General features: G+C 45.5%; 1 protein-coding gene across 8 annotated transcripts in view; it reads left to right on the top strand.

The window, feature by feature from the left end:
• Tead1 (TEA domain transcription factor 1) overlaps positions 1–20,036 on the top strand; it is a 224,254-nt gene that overhangs the window by 163,614 nt on the left and 40,604 nt on the right. For 6 of the 8 annotated variants that reach the window (XM_040756225.1, XM_040756235.1, XM_040756232.1 and 3 more), the window contains 5 exons: positions 9,571–9,582; positions 10,321–10,455; positions 11,648–11,694; positions 12,399–12,460; positions 13,946–14,070. In XM_040756225.1, the coding sequence (XP_040612159.1) occupies positions 9,571–9,582; positions 10,321–10,455; positions 11,648–11,694; positions 12,399–12,460; positions 13,946–14,070 (381 nt within the window). The remainder of the gene's footprint in view (positions 1–9,570; positions 9,583–10,320; positions 10,456–11,647; positions 11,695–12,398; positions 12,461–13,945; positions 14,071–20,036) is intronic. The other 2 variants (XM_040756222.1, XM_040756217.1) reach the window with 1 other exon arrangement.

Genomic DNA, 20,036 nt, shown 5'->3' with positions numbered 1-20,036 from the left:
TATCAATCAAGAAAATGCCCCTAGAGTTGCTTACAAAGCAGTCTGATGGAGGCATTTTCTCAACTGAGGTTCCTCTTTCCTAATAACTCTAGCTTGAGGCAAGTTGACCGGGTACCTCTCCCTTCTTTTACAAGGGTCTTTCTGTATGTGTGTGGGGGGCGGCGGTTCTAGATGTGTTGACATTGGATGTTTTCCTCAATTTCTCTCTACCTTATATTGAGCCAGAGCTCAGTGACTAGCCTGCTGTAGCCATTAGCTTGCTCCAGGATCCCTTGGTTCTACCACCTGTGTGTTGGGATTAAGAAAAGGCTGTGTCCCCCCCCCCCGCCATTATGTTAGTGCTGGGGAATTCAGACTCCTGTCCTTACACTTCACTGGCAGGTGCTTTACCTACAGTCATATTCAGGTTACAGAAACTGTAACCTGAAACGTAAAACTGGATCTAATTGACACCCACCCACTCAGATCCTTAGCTCTACATTTTCCTTTGGTGTTACATGGAATATAGTTTGAGAAACCACCTCAGGCAGAAGGCCAAGGAGTCCTCTAGCCTCTGTGTGAGGGAGGGCTGTTATTTCATCCTTAGTGTCCCACTTGCAGTATGTGTTCCTGGCTTGTGTTTCTCTGAGCAAAAAAACATCGACTCACAGAGGTGACAGAACCTCTCTTATGGCATTCTCAATGAAAGTTCCAGCTGCAGTCAGCCTGAAAATGTTAGTATAAATTCTAAAGGTCAGCTGTTCTGTTATTGACTGGTTCTCAGAGTGGCTATAGGCTCCATCATCTTCCAGGTTGCAGATTCTTAAGTCCGTTTCCATCTTAGCACACAGGAAAAGGTTGTATTGAACTTTAAAAACAAGGGAGTGATGCCTCACTCAGTCCTCTGGGGTTTCTTCAAACCTGGTGCATCGTAGGCCTTGACTTCGTAGAGCTGGTAATCTGGGGAAACACTAAACTTTGTGCTAATGCCCTGGTCGGTTCCCATAGCCAGACATCTGCAGTAGACCTGAAACAGGGCCTGATCCAAGAGTGGGACATTGAAGACAACTCTGTGGAGGGGTGACTATTAAAACTGGCCATAGAGGACTCTATTAAGTTTTCATATGGGTAGGGTGTCTGGAGCATCCTGAAGAAGAGTACAGTGGAGGTGGTTCCTGGGCAGTGATTGCAGCAGTCCTGTGTCATCTCACTGAAGGGGGAGCATTTGCCCAAGGTGCTAGGGAGCACACAGAGGTTATTCATAAGGCCTTTGTGGAAAGACCTTGCAACTTGCTCTAGGAAGATGGATAGTAAGAGAAGCCAAGCTGGAGGCACAGGCCTAGTTAGTGGTTAGCCTGAACTATGACAGTGTGGTAGAAGTATGTACCTGGACCAGGGGCTCGTGTACAACCTGGGCCCCACTCAGTTGCCTTCGGTTATCCCTTATGGTCAACCCCTGCTGTGACTGCCTTGGTCTCCCTCCTCATTGCCCCCCCCCAGACAGGATTTCTCTGTGTAACAGCCCTGACTGTCCTTGAACTCACAGAGATCACCTGCCTCTGCCTCCCAAGCACTAGGATTAAAGGTATGTACCACCACTGCCCCACCCTCCTCAGTGTTTTTAAAGAGAGAATTATGAATACTAATTCTGTTCTTACATCTGCAGAATATATGATAGAACTTCTGAACAAGATTAATTTAAAAGTTTTATTTATGTACTTTATGTACATGAGAGTTCTGTACACTAGAAGGTGGCATCAGATTCCATTATAGACAGTGGTGAGCTGCCATGTGAGTGCTGAGAACTGAACTCAGGACCTCTGGATGAGCAGCCAGTACTCCTAACTGTTGCACCATATCTCCAGCCCCCTGAATAATTTTTTCAGTAACACATTTAAAATGTACTGTGTTAAAAGATGGAAAATGGCAGTCAGTAAAGTTGCCAAGCAAACAGGAAGTCCTGGGATTAGATCCACAGCACCTATGTAAAGTTGGGTACAGGGCCACACTGCATGTCTACAATCCTAGTGTTGGGGAGGTCTCTCAGGATTCCTTAGGCTTGCTAGGCAGTCAAACCTAGTCTTGTCTTAGAACAATAAGGTGGAGAGTGGTTCTTAAAGGTTGGGTTCTTTTAAAGGAATACTGATGAGCTGGGCACATGCATCAGAATTAACTATGAAGTTTTAACTTTTTGTTAAATTTTAAGTATATAAAAGTCAGTACAGGCCAGGTGGTAGTGGCACACGCCCACTTGGGAGGCAGTGGCAGGTGGGTCTCTGTGAGTTTGAGACCAGCCTGGTCTACAAGAGCTAGTTCCAGGACAGCCTCCAAAGCTACAGAGAAACCCTGCCTCAAGCCCCAACTCCCCGCCCCCCCCAAAAAAAACCATCAGTATACTGTCAGGTATGCTTGCTCTTACCTGTAATGACAGTACTGGAGAGATGGGGGATTGCCACAAACTTAAGGTAGTCTCCTAGGTCAACCATAGTTACAATAGTTAGGTTTGTGTACTCCAGAAGTCACTTGGTTGTTGTTAGTGAACAATCAAGAGGAAAAATCATTATTCTGTGCTTTTTCTAATTCCCTCCAACCTCTCTTCTTCCCTAACTAAACATAATTCCTCTCCCTCCCCCTTCCCCTGCTCTCCCAAGCCTTTCTTTTGTTACTTTGATAAAATAAAACCAAGGGAAAAAAACTCTGCCCCCATCTGGTGCTAAAGTTTTATTCAGCCGGATGTCCCTCATTGTCTACCAAGAGTTCCTGTTGCCCTTGACACCAGCTCAAGACTCCCTCTGCTTTTACAGCAGCTTCAGAAGACAGACTTGGTCACTTGATGACCCCAGACACAGGCAGTGGTCATGTGGGATAGCTGGGCATAGAGCCCAGGGGCTGAGTGCTTTCCTGGTGTGGTTGGATCCATAACAGTGTGAAAAGGAGAAAGGAAATATGGAATGACACTAAGAAGCAGTGCATCAGAGCAGAGAGGATGGTGTCAGCCGCTGAAGTAGACGTTCAAGAGCGCCTGAAGATGGAGAGAGGAATGAAAGGCATTTGTGGCCAGAGCACCAAGATAGTGGCAATTCACACAAAGTCAAGGGCTTATCTTGATCAAAATGCCTAAGAAAGAAGCAAAAGTGCTTCCTCCAGGCCTCTGGGAGCTTGTCTTTGAGGATGCTTCCCAGCTTTGACAGAGCCCCTCTGACCCATGGCTCTTCTGGGAGCAAATGTGTTTTAGGTGACCCCTGGCTATGTAGCTGTCCAGATTCCATCAGCAAAGTTGAAGAGGGACCCACACAATGCAGTAGGCAGGTGGCCTCTAGGTTTGTGGTGTAGGTGGATTGGAATTCACAGATGCCAACTTGGAGCTGGCTGTTTGTTTTTTGTCACCAGCTGCATCTGCTTAGCTGCACCAGTGCTGCTTTTGTTTATTGCCATTGACACCCTAGTCCCCTGCAATTTAGAATCTTAACCGAAGAAATCTCAGATAGGGCATAGGAGACAGCATAGTGGTCTGAGAACCAGCTTACAACAATTGAAATTCTTCCCTACTCTGATATGCTTTACTGTCTACAAATTCATCAAAATTAGCTTTTTTGGAGTTTCTACAGATTGAGACTCAGTCTGGCATGGAAAAATAATGCAGCTGGTTTCCCATGTTTTACATATTTTCTTTCTTCTGCGGAGTTTTTACACAGAGATTTCTGCTCTGAAACTCTTCACCCAAGATGTCCAGAACCATCATGGTAGAGAGCATGGGACCCATGCTTAACTGTGCTGATGGCCAGGGAGATGGCTGGAACCAGCCTTTTCACCTCATGTTTGTTCAAACGATTGCACAGTATGAGAAAATATGAAGAGGAAATAAGACCTTCGCTCTGTCCTCACCTTGGCAAGAATCCGTCTTGGGCAGATTTGTTTGTGTCCAGCCATGGCATGCAACGGGGAAAAGTTCTAACAGTGCCTTAGCCGAGCAGAAGATGCATGTGCCTCTGACCTATCCAGTGAATGACTAAATTAGCTACATGAACTCTCCTGAGGCCTTTCTTCAATTCTGCCTGGGGCCCTTTGTGATTTGATTCCTTCTAATAAGCAAAGAGCTTAAAGTTCAAATCACTGATCTCATTCTTCCAAGTTCAAGAACTTCCATGGAGTATTGCTTAGGTGCAATACTCCCTGCTGCATCCAATCGGTGTTGCCAATAAGGCCTCCACCACAGTTGGCAGACATACTGTGGTCCCCTGGGCCACACATGAGGACTGGGACCTGAACAAAACACAAGGTCCCAAGCCTTGATGGGAACTTGCATCCTTCTGGCCATGTCTTGGGTTTGGGAAACCATGTCAACTTCCTTCAGGTTCCAGTTTTCAGGTTCTCTAGCTTCCATGACCTGAATCCTTGGACCTCAGAGGTGCTTTAGCTGATTTTAGTGGGGTGGAATTAGAATCTCCACCAGGGATATGGCAATGGAGGACTGACCTTGTGAGCCTAGTACAGGTGAATCAGGGCTTGAAGATTTTTTTAGGGTAATCTGAAGCAGCTCTGTTCTATGTTTTTATCCCTGAAATGAGAAATCTCTTGCTAAGCAACCTCCAAAAGCCTATCAAAGAACACTCTAGAATAATGTTGGTAAGCAAGCTTGTGCAGTGAAGACCAGATCTCCTGAGCTGCAGGTCATAAGAGGGGAAGCCTGGATGTTGGACTAGTGGGTTGCCATTCTGTCTGATCTGGACTGCCCTTGCCCCTACTTTAATCAAAGAGACCATAAGGGCTCAGAGAAGCTTTGTAACCTGCCTGGGATCACAGATCTGACCTTGATCTTTAGGCTGCCTGGTGCCGAGCCCAGGTTTTTCTCAGAGCTACCCAGAAGGGTTCCTGTCCCTGACTAAGGGTGCTGTGCATGGATTCCCTTCAACTGTCCTTTCTCCTCTGAGTTTGAAGGAAATGGCAAAGATGAGCAGTGAGGGCTATCTCTCACTCCAGAACTCTGCTGCCAGCTCCCAGACAAAAGGACACAACACAGGAAAGCATCTTGCATCTTTTCCCAGGACCTAGCTCCAGACCACAGCTGGCCTTCATCCTTGATTCCTAGGACAGTCTCAAGGCTCACTTACCCAGCTCCTCTTATGCAGTTCTTTGTGAAGCCAAAGGCCCACATCAGAAGAAAAGAACGGCTATGGACAATGACACTGTGCTAAACATAGCTCTGTACATTTGAAAATGAACAATGTGTAAAAGCCTTGAAACATTTTTTCTTTGATGTGAATGGAGTCTTCGGCATTTCGAAATACAATACCATGAATTAATTGCTACTCATTAGGCAGCAAGTCAGGCCAGCACTGAATGTGGCTTCCCTCCTCCACAGTAGCTGTGGCCTGACCAGAATTGCCCCTTTTGTATTTGCTCCCGCCTTCTGCAATGATAAGCAAATTAGAGATCTCAGCTAGAAAACATTCAAGTGCCCCATCCTTTGCCCAGACCACCTTATGTTTTTGTGATGTTTATCTGCTCAAGGGTCACGGCCAATTATTGCAGAGGTCACATGAATACACACTTTGCTTGATTAGAAACATCTGCAAAAGTAATTCTTAGGGAAGTATTTTGTGTTTTGTCTTTTTCTGGTGGGGAAAAATGTGTTTTTTTTTTTTCAAGAAAATTGCTGTTTTCCCTCCCTTGCATTATAATTTTATGTTGCTGGGAAAAGTATCTTTGCAGGGAAGCATTTAATAGCTCATGAGAGCTTTTTACTCTTGGTCTCTGTGACATCCATGGATAAACTGGTGTGTTCTATGGTTTGTATACATACTCTATATTCCATATGTTAGAACTTTACAGGTTATCTATATATGCTATATATAGCATGGTGTTCATTAATGAATGGCAGCTGAGATACACTGCATATGAGACCATGCATTTTCTTTATATTTATTACCCCTTGAAGTTTGTCTGTGGCTAATATCTAGATAGTGTTTTGCAAACCAACGAGAAAGGAGGGAAAAACTCATGATAGCGAGAGTCTGGTTCATACAGTGTCCTGGACTAGAAGAGCGTCCTCTTTGGCCATGTGCATTCTCATTGCTGTCTTCCTATTATGTATGTTACATACAGGTATTTTTCTAACACCACATCCATTTTGATCACAAAGAGGAGGCAGTCAACAGAACAGAGCTGTCTTCATGAAATATGAAAGCCTATTTACTTACTAACAGTTTATAAAGTTTCAGGCCTAGGAGTTTATGAGTGATACTGGACTGTGCAGATGGGGTAGGGGCAGTGGAACCCTTGATGGTGTATGGCATGAATTGATGGTGAGGAAAGAGGATAGATAAGGAGTCTCTTACCTCTAGCCCAGACTTTTCCAGCATCTTTGACCCATATCTGCTACTCCAGTTCACCAGGCCATGGGCTCAAGAGGAACAGGGAATATGAACATGTCCCAGTCCTCCTCCCCCATTTTCTTCTCCTGTGCTCCTGTGTACATTCATACTCAGAATTTCCTGGGGTCCGAGATAGGCAGAGTATAACTCAATATTGGCTTACTAGTGTTTCAAGATAACGCAGTACGTTCATCCTTTGTAAATCTCATCCTCATCTCAGAAACATCAAGAGCTGCAAACACATCTTAGAGTGAAATTAATTTGGTGTGTGAGTATAGCTCACGTTCCTTAATTTTTACATGCACCGAGACTGACTGGGTCCACCAGCCCCTCTTCTTTTATATGAGGGTGAGAGGAGCAAATAGATAAAAGGTCAGGGTATTTTCCCACAGTGACACAAGCAAGCATTTTGCCCATGTCTGACACTTAGGGTGATAATTTTCCAAGTCAGGTGGGTATCTCTGCTGCAAATGACATCTGAGAGATCGTTTTCCTGAACTCCCATCTCAGGGTAAGAGGGTCTGCGCCCAGGCTCCTATCCTGATCTTTATGTGGCTCTGCCAATGCTCATTATCTATCTCCAGGGTTGCTTTGGATTTTAACCCCCCCCCAAAAACCCAAAACCCATACACGCACAACACAGCCCTTTTAATTTTCACATGTATATTATAGATGAAGGGCCACTGCTATGAAATTTAATGAATAGAGTATTTCTACTGAAAAGATACGAAGTCACAAGTGTAGACATTTTAGTCCATTTGCAGAAAATTGCCTGTTCTCAGGCAGGTGGGTCAAGTGCAGAAGCCACTACTTGAGATAACATTTCCGTCCTACACTTGGCTTTCTGTCTGTCAGGACAGGCAGCTAAGAGGTATCCAGATTTGAACAAACTACTAGGTTGCTACTGATTGCTAGTTCACTGGCCTTATAGATTATGATGTGCTGGTTACAATGGGGTTCGCCAGCCCCCTAGTAGCTACAAATACATGCATTTATAATGAGCCCAGAAGGGTGTAAGAAATTAAGGTGCAATTCTTCCTAAGTGAAGAAAGAGACAGGTGTGGCATGATTTGCCCTAGGTAGGACAGGAAACCAGAACTTCACTCCCTAACAGTGTGTGTGTCACCCCAAGAAAGCCACAGATATCCCAGAAAACAATGCCTTTGCTCTCCTCTATTTATTTGAACTTTGTTTTTATTTATGTACCTGCCAGAATAGCCAGTAGTCATTAAACAGATGAATCAGATCTTGTTCTGAAGTTGTGAGAGGTAATCAAACAGCAAAGATAGTTTTTTTTTCCTCCCTACATGGTGACTACTTTCTGTGTTTCAAAAGAAGGAAACTGCGGCTGGTGAGACGGCTTAGCAGGTAAAGGCACTAGCTGCTAAGCCTGATGACTGGAGTTCAATCCCAGGGACTCACAAAGTGGAAGGAGAGAACTAACTTCTGCAAACTGTTCTCTGACCCCTTATGTTGGCACACACATATTTAATAAGTGTTAAAAAATTTTAAGGAGACTATCAGACCTTCATGGATATTTTGAAGAACTTTGAACATACCTAGCAAAGAAAAATGTTTCAAGCAGGTCCTCATAGCCAGTAGGTCTCGGAGATTCAAGGAACTGGTTTTTCTCTGGACCTGGGCTTTAGTTTGACATGCCCCACTAAAATGCACCAATCATATTCCACACTGGGGCAGGCAGGATCACTGTTCTCATCAGCATCTCATAAACACAGAACTCACAGATCTCTGAGAGGCTGCAGGACTTTCTTATGGAGCAGAGCCAGGTCCTGGAGTGATTTTGCAGTTCCTCAGAAATCACACCAGCTCAGCATGCAAAAAGTCTGGGCCTCTCTGTTTTAAATCACTCAGTCCTGGTCCCGAAGAAGTTGGGAAGCATGGGGAAGGCACCTGTGGCCATTCCTCCACTATTACCTCCATCTCAGCAAATGGCTTCAGGGCTGCAATGATGGGCCCAAAGAAAAACTAGCAAGTGTGAGTAGAGCCGTATTGGCCACAGATTCCCTTCTGAGCGGGATGGATGAGGCCAGGTGAAGCCACCAGACTTTCAGAGTGATTGATACTGGCATCTGTGTGTGTTGGGCTCAGCTCTGCTTTAGGACACATAAATGCTCCCAGTCTGCCATAAAATCCTATTTCCATATCTATCTGTCTCCTTAAATTTTACTTGCATCAACTTCAGGTTGGACAGGCTTCTTGTTGGAGGTTTGACTGGCTAGCTAATAAAACCTGGGTTGAAAGAGTGCCAGCTTAGATTGTAAGCATCTTTTCTAGTCACCCTAGGCCATTCTAGCAGGGACCAGCCATCAAGCAAACTTCCCCGGGCTTTCACTGTGTCCTTGATGCAGAAGGTGCCACGGCACGGCTGCTTTTGACAGTGTCCTGAGTGCAGCCTGGAGAGCTGGCACAGGGCTCTCAAGTACAAAGTATAGAAATGTGAAAATGCATGTTTAGCTCCTCCTACTCTCCCTTCTTATTTTTCTACTTTCTTTCAAAACATTTGTGATAGAATATTTTTATTCTTCGAGAATCTGTCTCTTGGTTATGAGCTTTTAGAAAAATTCTCATGGTGTTCCTTGTGTGCTGGGCAAAGTGCTGTCTACATTTTGGAGAATCAAATGCATCTTTGTTAGAAGCTTCTAGAATTGTTCACTAGTCTGATTTTTTTTCCCTCAAGCTCCTGTTGTCCTTCCCTTTGGCAGCCTGGCCTGTTTATTCCTTACCTTTGGTTAACTCTGTCAACCTGCCTCCTGGCTGACTCTTAATGTTCTCCCAGTCCCTGTCCCTCACTAAATTCTGAGTGGCAGCTGAGTGGAAGGCACCACAGCTTGTGTTGGTGTCACTGTTTTGTTCCTGCTTCAATAACCTCTGGGCTCTGAGTATAGACCCTCACCCCTTAAGCCTTGCTGCACCCATGGGGCCTGCCACACACAAGACCTGACAGTTCCATCTATAATGGGGCCACCACATAGCCACCAGTCAGGGAATTGGGGGAGGGATGGATTCTGTCAGTGGTCATTGTTGCATAGCTGTCTGTATGATACTCTCCTAAATTATAGAAAATGACCACATTCACGTGCATTTTTATAGCCCCTGAATGTTGTGTTTATATACATACGTATTTTTTAACTAAAGAGAAAAGTAACTCTGCCTTTGTATGTGATCCTTTTAACAAACTGTTTGTTATTGTATCCAGGTAACAAGCATGGTAAGTATATTCTCTAACCTGAATATTTGGTATTTTAGCTGTGCTTGCAGATTTTTTTTTCTTTTTTGGCTAGCTTTATGTTACCAGCCTTGGCTATGTAGAAAAGATCCATTTAGGAAAGGAAAGACTGTAGCATCCCTCACACCCTGAGCTTTGGTAAAGGAACCACCATAGCCTCAGTCCCATAGCATGTACCCCAACAGCATGCTGCTTGGCTGCCCCCTACCCCTGCCCGTCTGCTGCTTCTGAGCTGCCCCCCATAGATGTCTGCCAGGGTTCCTAGGCCTTGAATGACCCAGCAGGGTTGGCACTGTGGCCCAATGACAGCAGGCACCCAAATAGTGTTGTCTACTTTCTGTAGATGGCCCTGCCCCTGCTGATGACCTTTCTTCTCACCTTTCACTTGAAAGCAGGGTCACCCCTGCCCCTAGTGTGGTACATCATTGAGTATTCTTCTGGAAATAGAAACAATGAATATATTGTTTGGCTTCCTATCTATTGGAAAATGGATTAAGGGTTTAAAACCCAACTTTGCCACTAGGTATTGCTTGCTAGTGGCCCCAATTCCATAAGCCAGAGTCACAGCCTCCTGGCCATTTGATTTCTCTCTGTGCATGTGTGCTTTCCTAGCCTCCGTGTGGCTCTGTATTTTAGTCTTTGTGCTCGTGGCTGTACTGTTTAACCCACATGGTAGCCATGTAATCTGTATTAAGTCAGTGTGTCACTGTCATCTTCAAGGATCAAACTGCCAAGGACAAGGCCTTACAGCACATGGCTGCCATGTCATCAGCCCAGATCGTCTCGGCTACTGCCATCCATAACAAGCTGGGGCTGCCTGGGATTCCACGCCCCACTTTTCCGGGGGCACCGGGGGTAAGTTAGCAACCAAATCCAGGAATGATGGATTACTGGGTATGATGGTATAGCTACTCAGGAGGGAGATTTAGGAGGATCACAAGCTTGAAAGCTTGTTTGGGCAACATAGTAAGTTCAAGACCATCCTGGTCAACTTGATAAGGCCTTATCTAAAACTAGAGCTCAGTGGATTGAATGAGGATATGGCTTAGTAGTAGACCACTTGCTCATCATACATGAAGCCCTTAGGACAATCCATAATATCACAAAATAAAAAATAGCAAGCTAGATGGATAGATAGATAATAGAAGAATAGATTAAAAGATAGATGGTGGGTGGATAGATATATAAGACAAGGAAGGCGAGAGAGACGTGTCTAGAAAGAAGAGAAGGAAAGGAAGTAGTGATAGGAAGGAAGAAAGGAAGAGATGGAAAAGGGAACAGGAAGAAGAAAGTGGGGAAAGTAAGAGTCTTGTTTCTGGTGTCCCATTTAGTCATGATCTGCCTCTTCCACTCTTTTTCCTGGTTCTTGGTCTCCATCCCCATATCCTCAGGGTCACTTTATAGCAACCACAGGGGCAAAATACTCTTTGTAAGATTTTCAGTTGACAGCTCCAGAAGGCTGAGAAGTTACCCCAGGGCCATCTTCAGCAGTCATGGCCATTTTGTTGATGCTAAAGGTGAGGTCACCCAGTAATGAGGCACCAGTAGAGGTGATTGGTTGGTCAATTAAGTAATACTGAAAGGATTCTGCCTTTCTCCCTCTTGATGGGGAATAGCAGGCACCGAAGGTCTCAGGTATGCTCACAGCAAAAATGAATGCCCAAGTTGCCTCTCCCGGCTCTGACTTTGTTACTCCAAAGTCCATGTGTCATTTCTTTGGACCTTGGGAGCTATATATTATGGGGTATACAGAAAGTACTTGTACTAGAGGAGGGCCAGCCCTTGCAGAATAAACTGAAGTACTTCCACATTGCCTCTTGGCCTTAGGAGAGTTTTCAGTACATAATGGCTAAAGGAACCCACCTATTACCAGGTCAGGGGTAGGTTATGGTCTTGAACACAGTACCTATATGCCAGAAAGATGATGCCACAGCTGGTAGATGGAAATAATCAGATGTTTTTCAGCAGGGGCATAATTTGGACACGTTCCCAAACTATGCTTTGACAAGAACTTATAACCCTGAAGCCTTTGCCTCTTGCCTTCTAGTTCTGGCCTGGAATGATACAGACAGGACAGCCAGGATCTTCACAAGAGTAAGTCTGTGAAGGGCCCAGATAGCAGGGGTTAGACAGCCCACCCTGGGGGAGTTTCTCCTATACCAGGGTTTCATAGAGGATAAGGGAGAGAAGACCGTCAAACGGAAGTCCCTGAATCTGCCTTTCCTTATGTCCCCGTGTTCTAGGACATGGAAAAGGACCCACCTTTGAGAGTTAGCACGGGTATAGATTCTTTTCCCCTACCTTTAGTATTAGTAATGACACAGCCAGAAACTTGAATTTGGTCCCTTATCCTCTGTGACTTTGGTTGCAGTACCAGGGTCTCTCTCACCTGCCAGAGGTCAGCAAGGATACTGTTTCTTTCCATTGTGGCTGCAATAGGAGTGCCTGATAGAAAATCCCAGAGACCCCTGTGAATTCAGGGAGCAAGCTCAGCCCACGAGCCAAGGGCAGTTTGGGGACGAAGCAGAAAGAAGAGTTTCTTTGTATATGTTGAGCCATGTGATCTGGAGAAGGGAGATCCTGACTCATGGCATCCTAAACCTTCCCTGGGCTGTGACAGATGACATTGGGCTATATGGGCAAGATTACACAGGAAAAATCTTTTGTTTTGTAGATCTAGATCAGCGTGGAATGAACAACCCAGTGCGGGCAGGGATCCAGACAGTGCGATGGGGTCATGGGGGAGGGTTGTAGCCAACACTGCATCCATGATTTTGATTCTTACTGTTTGTCCTTAGCGTCAAGCCCTTTGTGCAGCAGGCCTACCCCATCCAGCCAGCAGTCACAGCCCCCATTCCAGGTGAGTCTCTCTACTCCTTCTTTGATGGGCAGTGTGGGGCAGCCTGGCCCACATGAGTGCAGTGGTGTTTGTTGGTCTTAAACAACAGCCGCCCTCTTCTTTTCCCTTCTATCTTGAAACCCAGAAAAGTCCCAGGGATCTCCCGTCAGACTCGGGTCCCTTCACTCAAGAGTTTTCTTCTGGTGGTTAGAGAGATGGTTAGGAGCCCTGATTGCTATTACAGAGGACCTGGATTCATTTCCCAGCACCCACATGGTCTCTTATAACCATTTGTTAACCCAGTTCCAGGGGATTAACTCTCCCCCTTTCTGACCTGTGAATACCAGGCACACACATGGTGCACAGACATATATGCAGGTAAAACATTTAGATGTAAACATTAGTAAATAAAAATCTTCTAAGAGCTTTTTCTGTGCGATTGTCAGGAAACAGGAAGCCTGGCCACTTTCACTGGCTCCCACTTAGAAGGGGAAGTTGTTGTGGTTGCTGCCTTCACAGCCAAGTCCTGCAATCTGAGTTAGGCACAGATAACTTAAAGTTTCTTAGATAGTAAGTTTCAGTTTTCTCTTGGTTCCCTTCTGTAATGAAGGACTTATATAGAATTCTGCTCACAACAGAAACCATGAACCTGGCTGGCCCATCTGGCTTCCCTTTTCATGAACTCTCACCCAAATATACATAGTATCATCCAGCTGAAATTCCTGAGGTTCTGTATAATTCTTGACCTACCCTTTTAGTGTCCTAAGTAAAATTGCAATCCCTTGTTGCCCTCTGTTTGCATGGAGTGTCCTGAGGGAATGTTCACAGTCTTGAGATAGAAGATGAGTCAATAGAAGCAATGCACCATGGCAGGACCCAATGTACCAAGCCAGGATGCTTCACGGGATGACTCCTCAAGCATTTCCTTAGATGCTTTGGCCATTCTTAACTTGTTCTCCAGCCTGCCCTCTTTACCCAAGATTACCTGCCTGTATTAGTGGCTTTGACATAATATCAATACAAGCAACTGAAAAGAGGAACGTTTTGTTTGGGTTCACAGTTTGAGGGTATAGTCCATGGTGACAGTGAACTAGGGTGGCAGGAGTGTGAGACAGCTGGTCACTTCATATCCGCAGAGAGACGGATGCTGATGCTCCACTCCCTGTTTCTTTTATACATTGTTCAGGACCCTTGCTGTGAGGTGGCATTCTGCACATTCAGGGTGACACTTCCCTCTTCTTAAGTTAAACCTCATAGATATTTTACCATAGTGATTCTAAATTTAATCAAGCTGACAGTGGACATTAACCATTGACCATCCCAGTGTCCTCTTTAGCTGAGGCTGTCTTCATGGTGAGCCTCATGCAGTCCACTTAGCTGCCACACTGCCTGAGTGGAGGGAGTTGTCCTTTCCTTCTAGGTCCTCCGTGTTCGGAATTTTGCCCCATGGAGGTCTAGGAGGAGGTGTGTGTGAACTTGTGTAAAGGTTGACAATTGTCATTTCAGGGTTTGAGCCTGCATCAGCTCCAGCTCCCTCGGTCCCTGCCTGGCAGGGCCGTTCCATTGGCACAACCAAGCTTCGCCTGGTGGAATTTTCAGCTTTCCTTGAACAGCAGAGAGACCCAGACTCGGTGAGTATGCCCAAAGGGTGCTTCCATGCCTGCTCATTTCTTCAACCTGTGGCCTGTCCCTTGTGGACCTCTTTTCCCTTACACCTGTGTGAAATGTCCTGCGTGAAACACACATGGAACAACCAGGCAGCCCTTCTTCACCCAGGGAGAAGGACACTTTTGGCAGATAGCTCTAGTTTCAAAGGTGGGTGTTTATTGCTGCTTGGGCCACAAGCTTCAGGGAGTACCGGCTTATGTCTCATGAATTTAACAACAGGTAATATTTATGTGGCTAATATGATATAACGTATTTGAACACAATTAGATAAATGACAATGGATTAGTAACTTCTTTGGTTATATAGTTAATATCTCTAGATTAAAGATTCATTCTAAAACACTAAAGCCTAAACTGTCAGCCATCATATTACCCAGCACATCTAAGTCTGTGGGGTTCATCCCTCCCCCCCAAAAATCTTCAGAATTAATGGTGGTACTCTGACAGCTACTATAGACCACAATGCCTTATCATATTGTAAATACCAGAAACACAGGCATCTGAACTCTGTCATTTTCTTCTTTTCCTTCCCCACCCACTCCATCTTGTACACAGCATCCCATGCATATGTGAGCTTCCCTTCTTCCCTACCCCATAAGCCGGTACCCTTTGTTCACGCCCACTCCTTGGCTGTGAGTGTGAGAGTTGCATCTGTGTGTGGGTGAGCCCCAGGCAGCAATTGAAGCAATCATGAGTTAGTGTTTGGGATCCTCACCAACTCCTTTCCACAATCTATCTCCTGGCACTGACCTCTTTGGGGACCATGCTAGACATGTGGTTCCAGGGTTCGCTGTGGGTCTTGCTCTCATTCAGAGAAAGAGTCATAGGCCAGGCATGTTGGTACACACAGAGGCCGACAGACTTCAGTGGGTTTGAAGCCAGGCTGGTCTATATAGTGAATTCTAGGACAGCCAGGGCTCAGTCCTTGTCTGAAACACACACTGAGAGGGGGTAGCAGGCAGGCCAACAGACGATAGACAGAGGTGAGCACACACATCTTGTCATAAAGTGAACATTATGCTGAACATTAGAGGTAACCCTCTGAGCTTCAGCTTGGATGGGTGCAGAGGTGCCCAAGGCGAGTTCATGTAGGGCTCTTTGATGTACCTGCTACCCTGGGGACTATTAGAGAATAGGACTGCTCCAGAGTTAGGGGACAAGGAAGTAAAGTGGGTAACAGAAACTGAAGATGATCTTGAGACCAGAGCAAGGACACAGTCCCATGGTCTACTCTTCTCCAGTGGTGGAGTCTGTCTGGAAAGAACAGCTTGCTGGACTAACCCACACTGATGGGGGCGTTGTGATGATAGTAGATCAGTCTTGTTTCTGCCTGGAGGCCAGCCTGACCATCTCCTGCCTGCATCTTGTGTTTGTTCCCAAGTGCTTTGCTGTTGATTCTGTCCCTACAGTGCCCCTTTAGATGGTTCTGTTTTCCTCACTTTGCAGAGGGGGGAACTGAGGCCAGGTCCTTAAGTTATACAGTTGGCAAACAGAAGGAGCAGACTACATCCTCTCCTGAAGTGTCCTCTCATCACGGCTATAAATCCCACCATCAATGAAGGACCCCTGAACTGCCTACCTCTGTCTCTCCCCCTGTACCCTATTGCTGGTGTTTGGAATCTGCCTAATGAACATACATCAAATTTCTTTGACCATGGTTCCTCAGTCTGGGGCGGACATCCCCAAAGCCACAGATGTTCAATTCCCTTATAAACTACACACACACACACACACACACACACACACACACACACACACACACACACACACACTCCCCTGTACTGTTCTCTCTTTCTTCCTTCCCCTCCCTTTTCCCCTTCTTCCTTATCTCCCTCCCTCTGTGGTTTTTCAAGACAGGATTTCTTTGTGTCATGGATTTCTCATTTTAAATAGTTTCATACTGCACTCTTCAGGGAATGTCGGTGGCACCATCCCATAGACTGAGGTCCCAAACTAAATAAAAAGGAAGGACACTAAGGGCCAACTAAATATAGTATGTCAGAGACCTCTAAGTGCCAATGTAGACTGTCTCTCCTCACATTTTAAAGTTTCGAGAACTCACCCACCTGCAGCTTCCAGAGATCTGTTGCCCTCTCCTGGCCCCCAAGGGCATGTGCCTTCAAGACATATGCATGCAGAAAGGAAATGAAAACTAAAATCTTTCTAAAAATGTTACCTGATCTTTAGTTTAAAAATACCTAGTTTCAGCTAAGCAGTAGTGGTGCACACCTTTAATCCCAGCACTTGGGAGGCAGAGGCAGGTGGATCTCTGTGAGTTTAAGGCCAGCCTGATCTACAGAGTAAGTTCCAGGACAGCCAGGGCTATTACACAGAGAAACCCTGTCTTGAAAAATGAAAACAAAAGCAAAACAAAACAAAATGTCTAGTTTCAAGGTTAGAGATGTAGTTCAGTGAGAGAGGGCTTATTTAGTATGAGCATGCAAGACCCTGGGTTCCGCCCACAGCATCTCAACAGAAAGAAAGTGCATATAGTTTCAGACAATGAAGATGCTTCCTAATGTATCTGATGTTTCTGACATGAGATGTTTATATCAGATTCACCTTTAAAATTATATCAGTTATATAATAATTTTGTGTTACCTAGTGTGTCTCAAACACCATTTCTTAGAACATCCATTTTGCTGTTAAATGTATACAGATGAATGTATGGGGGTTGGCTCAGTTGGTAGAGTGCTTGCCTAGCCCTCTATGTGGGTTTGATCCAACCTTCACATAACCTGAACTTGGTAGTCTGAGTTTATAATCCCAGCATTTGGGAGGTGGACATAGGCAGATCAGGAGTTTAAAATTGTTCTTGGATCGGTAATGAATTGCAAGTCAGCCTGGGCTACATGTGTAGCAGGGTGAAAGTTGTGCATCTTCAATATTAGTGGAAACATGAGGCCCAAACTGTGGTCTCTGTGCTGGAAGAGAAAAGTGGTAGTTGACTCCTTGAAGTGAAAGGGAATTAGTCCAGATATTTAAAGCATCTTACCATGTCTGAAGTGGCAGCCTTTGCAATGACCTCACTTACCATTCACTAGGCAAATAAATACTCAGTGCTGCCCCCTGACAGGCCCGAGTGCTGCTTCAGAATCAAGATTAGGCTGAAAAATTTGAAACATGTGGATGATTTCTTTGGCTCTTGAGACTTTGTGTGATTTCCGAGACATTAATTTCACTGTATTTTTGTTCTAAGATAGTAAAGTTATGGTCATTTTAAAATACTCAGCTGGTATATTTAGAGACATTTGGAAATAACTTAGTTAAAATTTAACATGAAAACATTAATCACATTAGTTTGATAAGGAAATCAGCAAAGTGACCAGTAATTCTGGGCCCTTAACCAAATTAAATGTCAACGTTGGAGCGTCTAGATCTTTGCTCCATATCTACTTGCATGTATATTTCTTGTGTTCCTCTGCAGCAATGTAGGCTACTTTAAACCCTGAGGTGGTGAAATATCCTCAGTAGGGGCTGGGGAGATGGCTCAGGGCTTTCTCCCTTGCGGAAGATGAGATCAGTTCACAACACCCACTTTAGGCAGCTCAGCAGGAGTCTGCAGGCGCCTGCGCTCATGCGTACATCCCTACACACAGACACACATGCATGCATGATTGAAGTGAAATAAATCTTTTATCCATCTATTTATTCATTTATTAGTTCTTTGTTTTTGTTTTTTTTCGAGACAGGGTTTCTCTGTGTTGTGGAATTCTCTCTGTAGACCAGGCTGGCCTCACTCACAGAGATCCACGTGCCTCTGCCTCCTGAGTGTTGGGATTAAAGGAGAACTTAGAGGTAGTGAGAGTGAAGAGAGGTGAAGCAGCCAGACACGGTGCTGGGGAATTCATTTATAAAGTAGGTCAGTCTACCTCTTCCTGAATAAGAGGCTTGACCATAGGTAGCTTTGAACCCTGGTCATCTGTGTCACGATTGCTTAGCTGCCTAACAGCAAAGCCCAAGAGCCTGGAACCCAGCCTGTCTCCCTGGTACAGGGCTGTACACTCTGTACCAGCCTTTCTTGAAACCCCACTGGCTCACCGCACGATGCTGCTGTCATCACTAAGGACGTCTCAGTTTTGCCACTGTCATGTGGACAGTGTTAGTTCCAGTAGCAGTTCTGGCCAATCCCTCTTTAACCTTTCCTATGTGCCAACACTATATGCTAGCTTATTTAACTCTTATGAAGTAGTGTGCCTCATGTTAGACTGCCAACTGATACTCAAGATGGGACTCATATCCAGGTCAGCTGACTCCGAGTCCTGAGATTGTGACCAAAAGGCTGTCTGGTTCATTTATGTCTGAGGAATAGCCTGTGTTCATGGCCCAAGGCTGTGAGGAACTAATGGAAGAATAATAAATGGCTGACGCCCCCTGCTGGCGCCAGGTCCTGCATGCAGCAGATGGCAGCATTTCCCCAACTTGGTGGTTGTTTATGTTGGTAGAAAATCAGCAAGGCAGTCCCTCTGTTACCTTTGGCTCCACTAGAAGTGAAGAGAAAAACAGCAGAGGGTGAAGAAAAGAAGGAAGAACCTAAATAACAAAGACTGCTTTAGAAGTGGTTGGGAGTGCTTGAAAAGACACTTTCTACATGGTTTCCGTGTCGTGCATCAAAGTGTGAAGTGCAAGCTTCTCCATGGATGTGGACAATTTAAAGGACCAGTCCTGGGATTGGGGCCCAGTGGCGGGGGAGGGGGGATGTAGGCAGCTGCTTCCTGTATACACAGAATCTCATAGTAGGAAGCTGTGTGTGGTGTCCTGTGTGTGCCTGGTAAAGCCTGGATGGTTCCTCAGCCCCCACCCTCAACCCACTCCAGAAACAAAGACGGTCCCTTAATGGTATGCCGCCTCTCTACTCAGGTCCAGCACATCCCCTCCTTGTCACTATCTAGGTTCCATGTTTCATGTCCACTGTGCTCTGCATGCCAGCAGGAGCAGAGAATGAGTAGGGTTGCTTAGGTGAGTGTTATGTTAGAGAAGGGACACTGGGAGAGGAGGTGACACATGGTCCAACTCTGCGGTACTGGACCATGCCTGACCAGGCAAAACCCTCCTGAGCCTGCCTGTTTGTGTGCCTGCAGGGTGGTCATCACTAGCACTTACTGGCTACACTGTCGGCACTGTACTAGACGTTCTACCTCCTAAGTGTGAGCTCTAGGAGCAAGACTGGGTGGAGAGCTGGAGTAGCATTCCTGGGGGCCTTTTATAGCTCAGTGTTCTGTGAAGCCAGAGAAATAAAGAATGTCCTCACAACTCTGCTGCCTCGCTTTCATGACATCTGTATCTCATACAAAGATAAGATTCCTTGGCATCTTAGTGTGTGTGAGCCTCAGTTTCCAGGTTTTGGTGTGAGCACAGCAGGGTCTCTGAATAGCTGACTATGTTAATTATATTTTGATGCTGTCTTTAGGCAAGTCAAACATTGCCAAATGATTTTCGACCTGGTCTTAAAGTACTACAATGGGAATTAGGGCCAGATGGTGAGTAGTGAGAACAAAGCCTTGGGGAGTAGCCAGCTGCAAGGGGCGGAGGGTACCTGGGATGGCTGAGGATGCTGATGGAATGTAGAAGAGCCATGGACCAGGGTAAGAAGCTCCTAATGCATTTTCTTGTCATCCTTAAACTAAACAAGATACTGACATTGGTACTGGGACCCGGCCTCAGAGAGTGTATGCAGCATTGGAAACAGTTCATAGATGGATGGAAGGATTGGCCATTTGAACTTTAAATCAAAAGCAATGGCTTGAGGCATTTTAGGGAAAGTCCAAGCAACAAATTACTAATATCTTGGGAGGTCTCTGGCTGGACAAGTGCCCTTCCCCCACACTGCCTGAAAATGGGGGAGAAAGAGGATCAGGATGGACAGTTAGTTCATAGATTGGTGTGTGGAGGATGCAGGCAAAGTCCAGACATTTGTGTTCTGCTAGGTG

The sequence above is a fragment of the Mesocricetus auratus genome, unplaced genomic scaffold (assembly GCF_017639785.1).
Source record: "Mesocricetus auratus isolate SY011 unplaced genomic scaffold, BCM_Maur_2.0 Super-Scaffold_4256, whole genome shotgun sequence".
Taxonomy (NCBI): Eukaryota; Metazoa; Chordata; class Mammalia; order Rodentia; family Cricetidae; genus Mesocricetus; species Mesocricetus auratus.
This window is presented reverse-complemented; position numbering and strand designations above follow the sequence as displayed.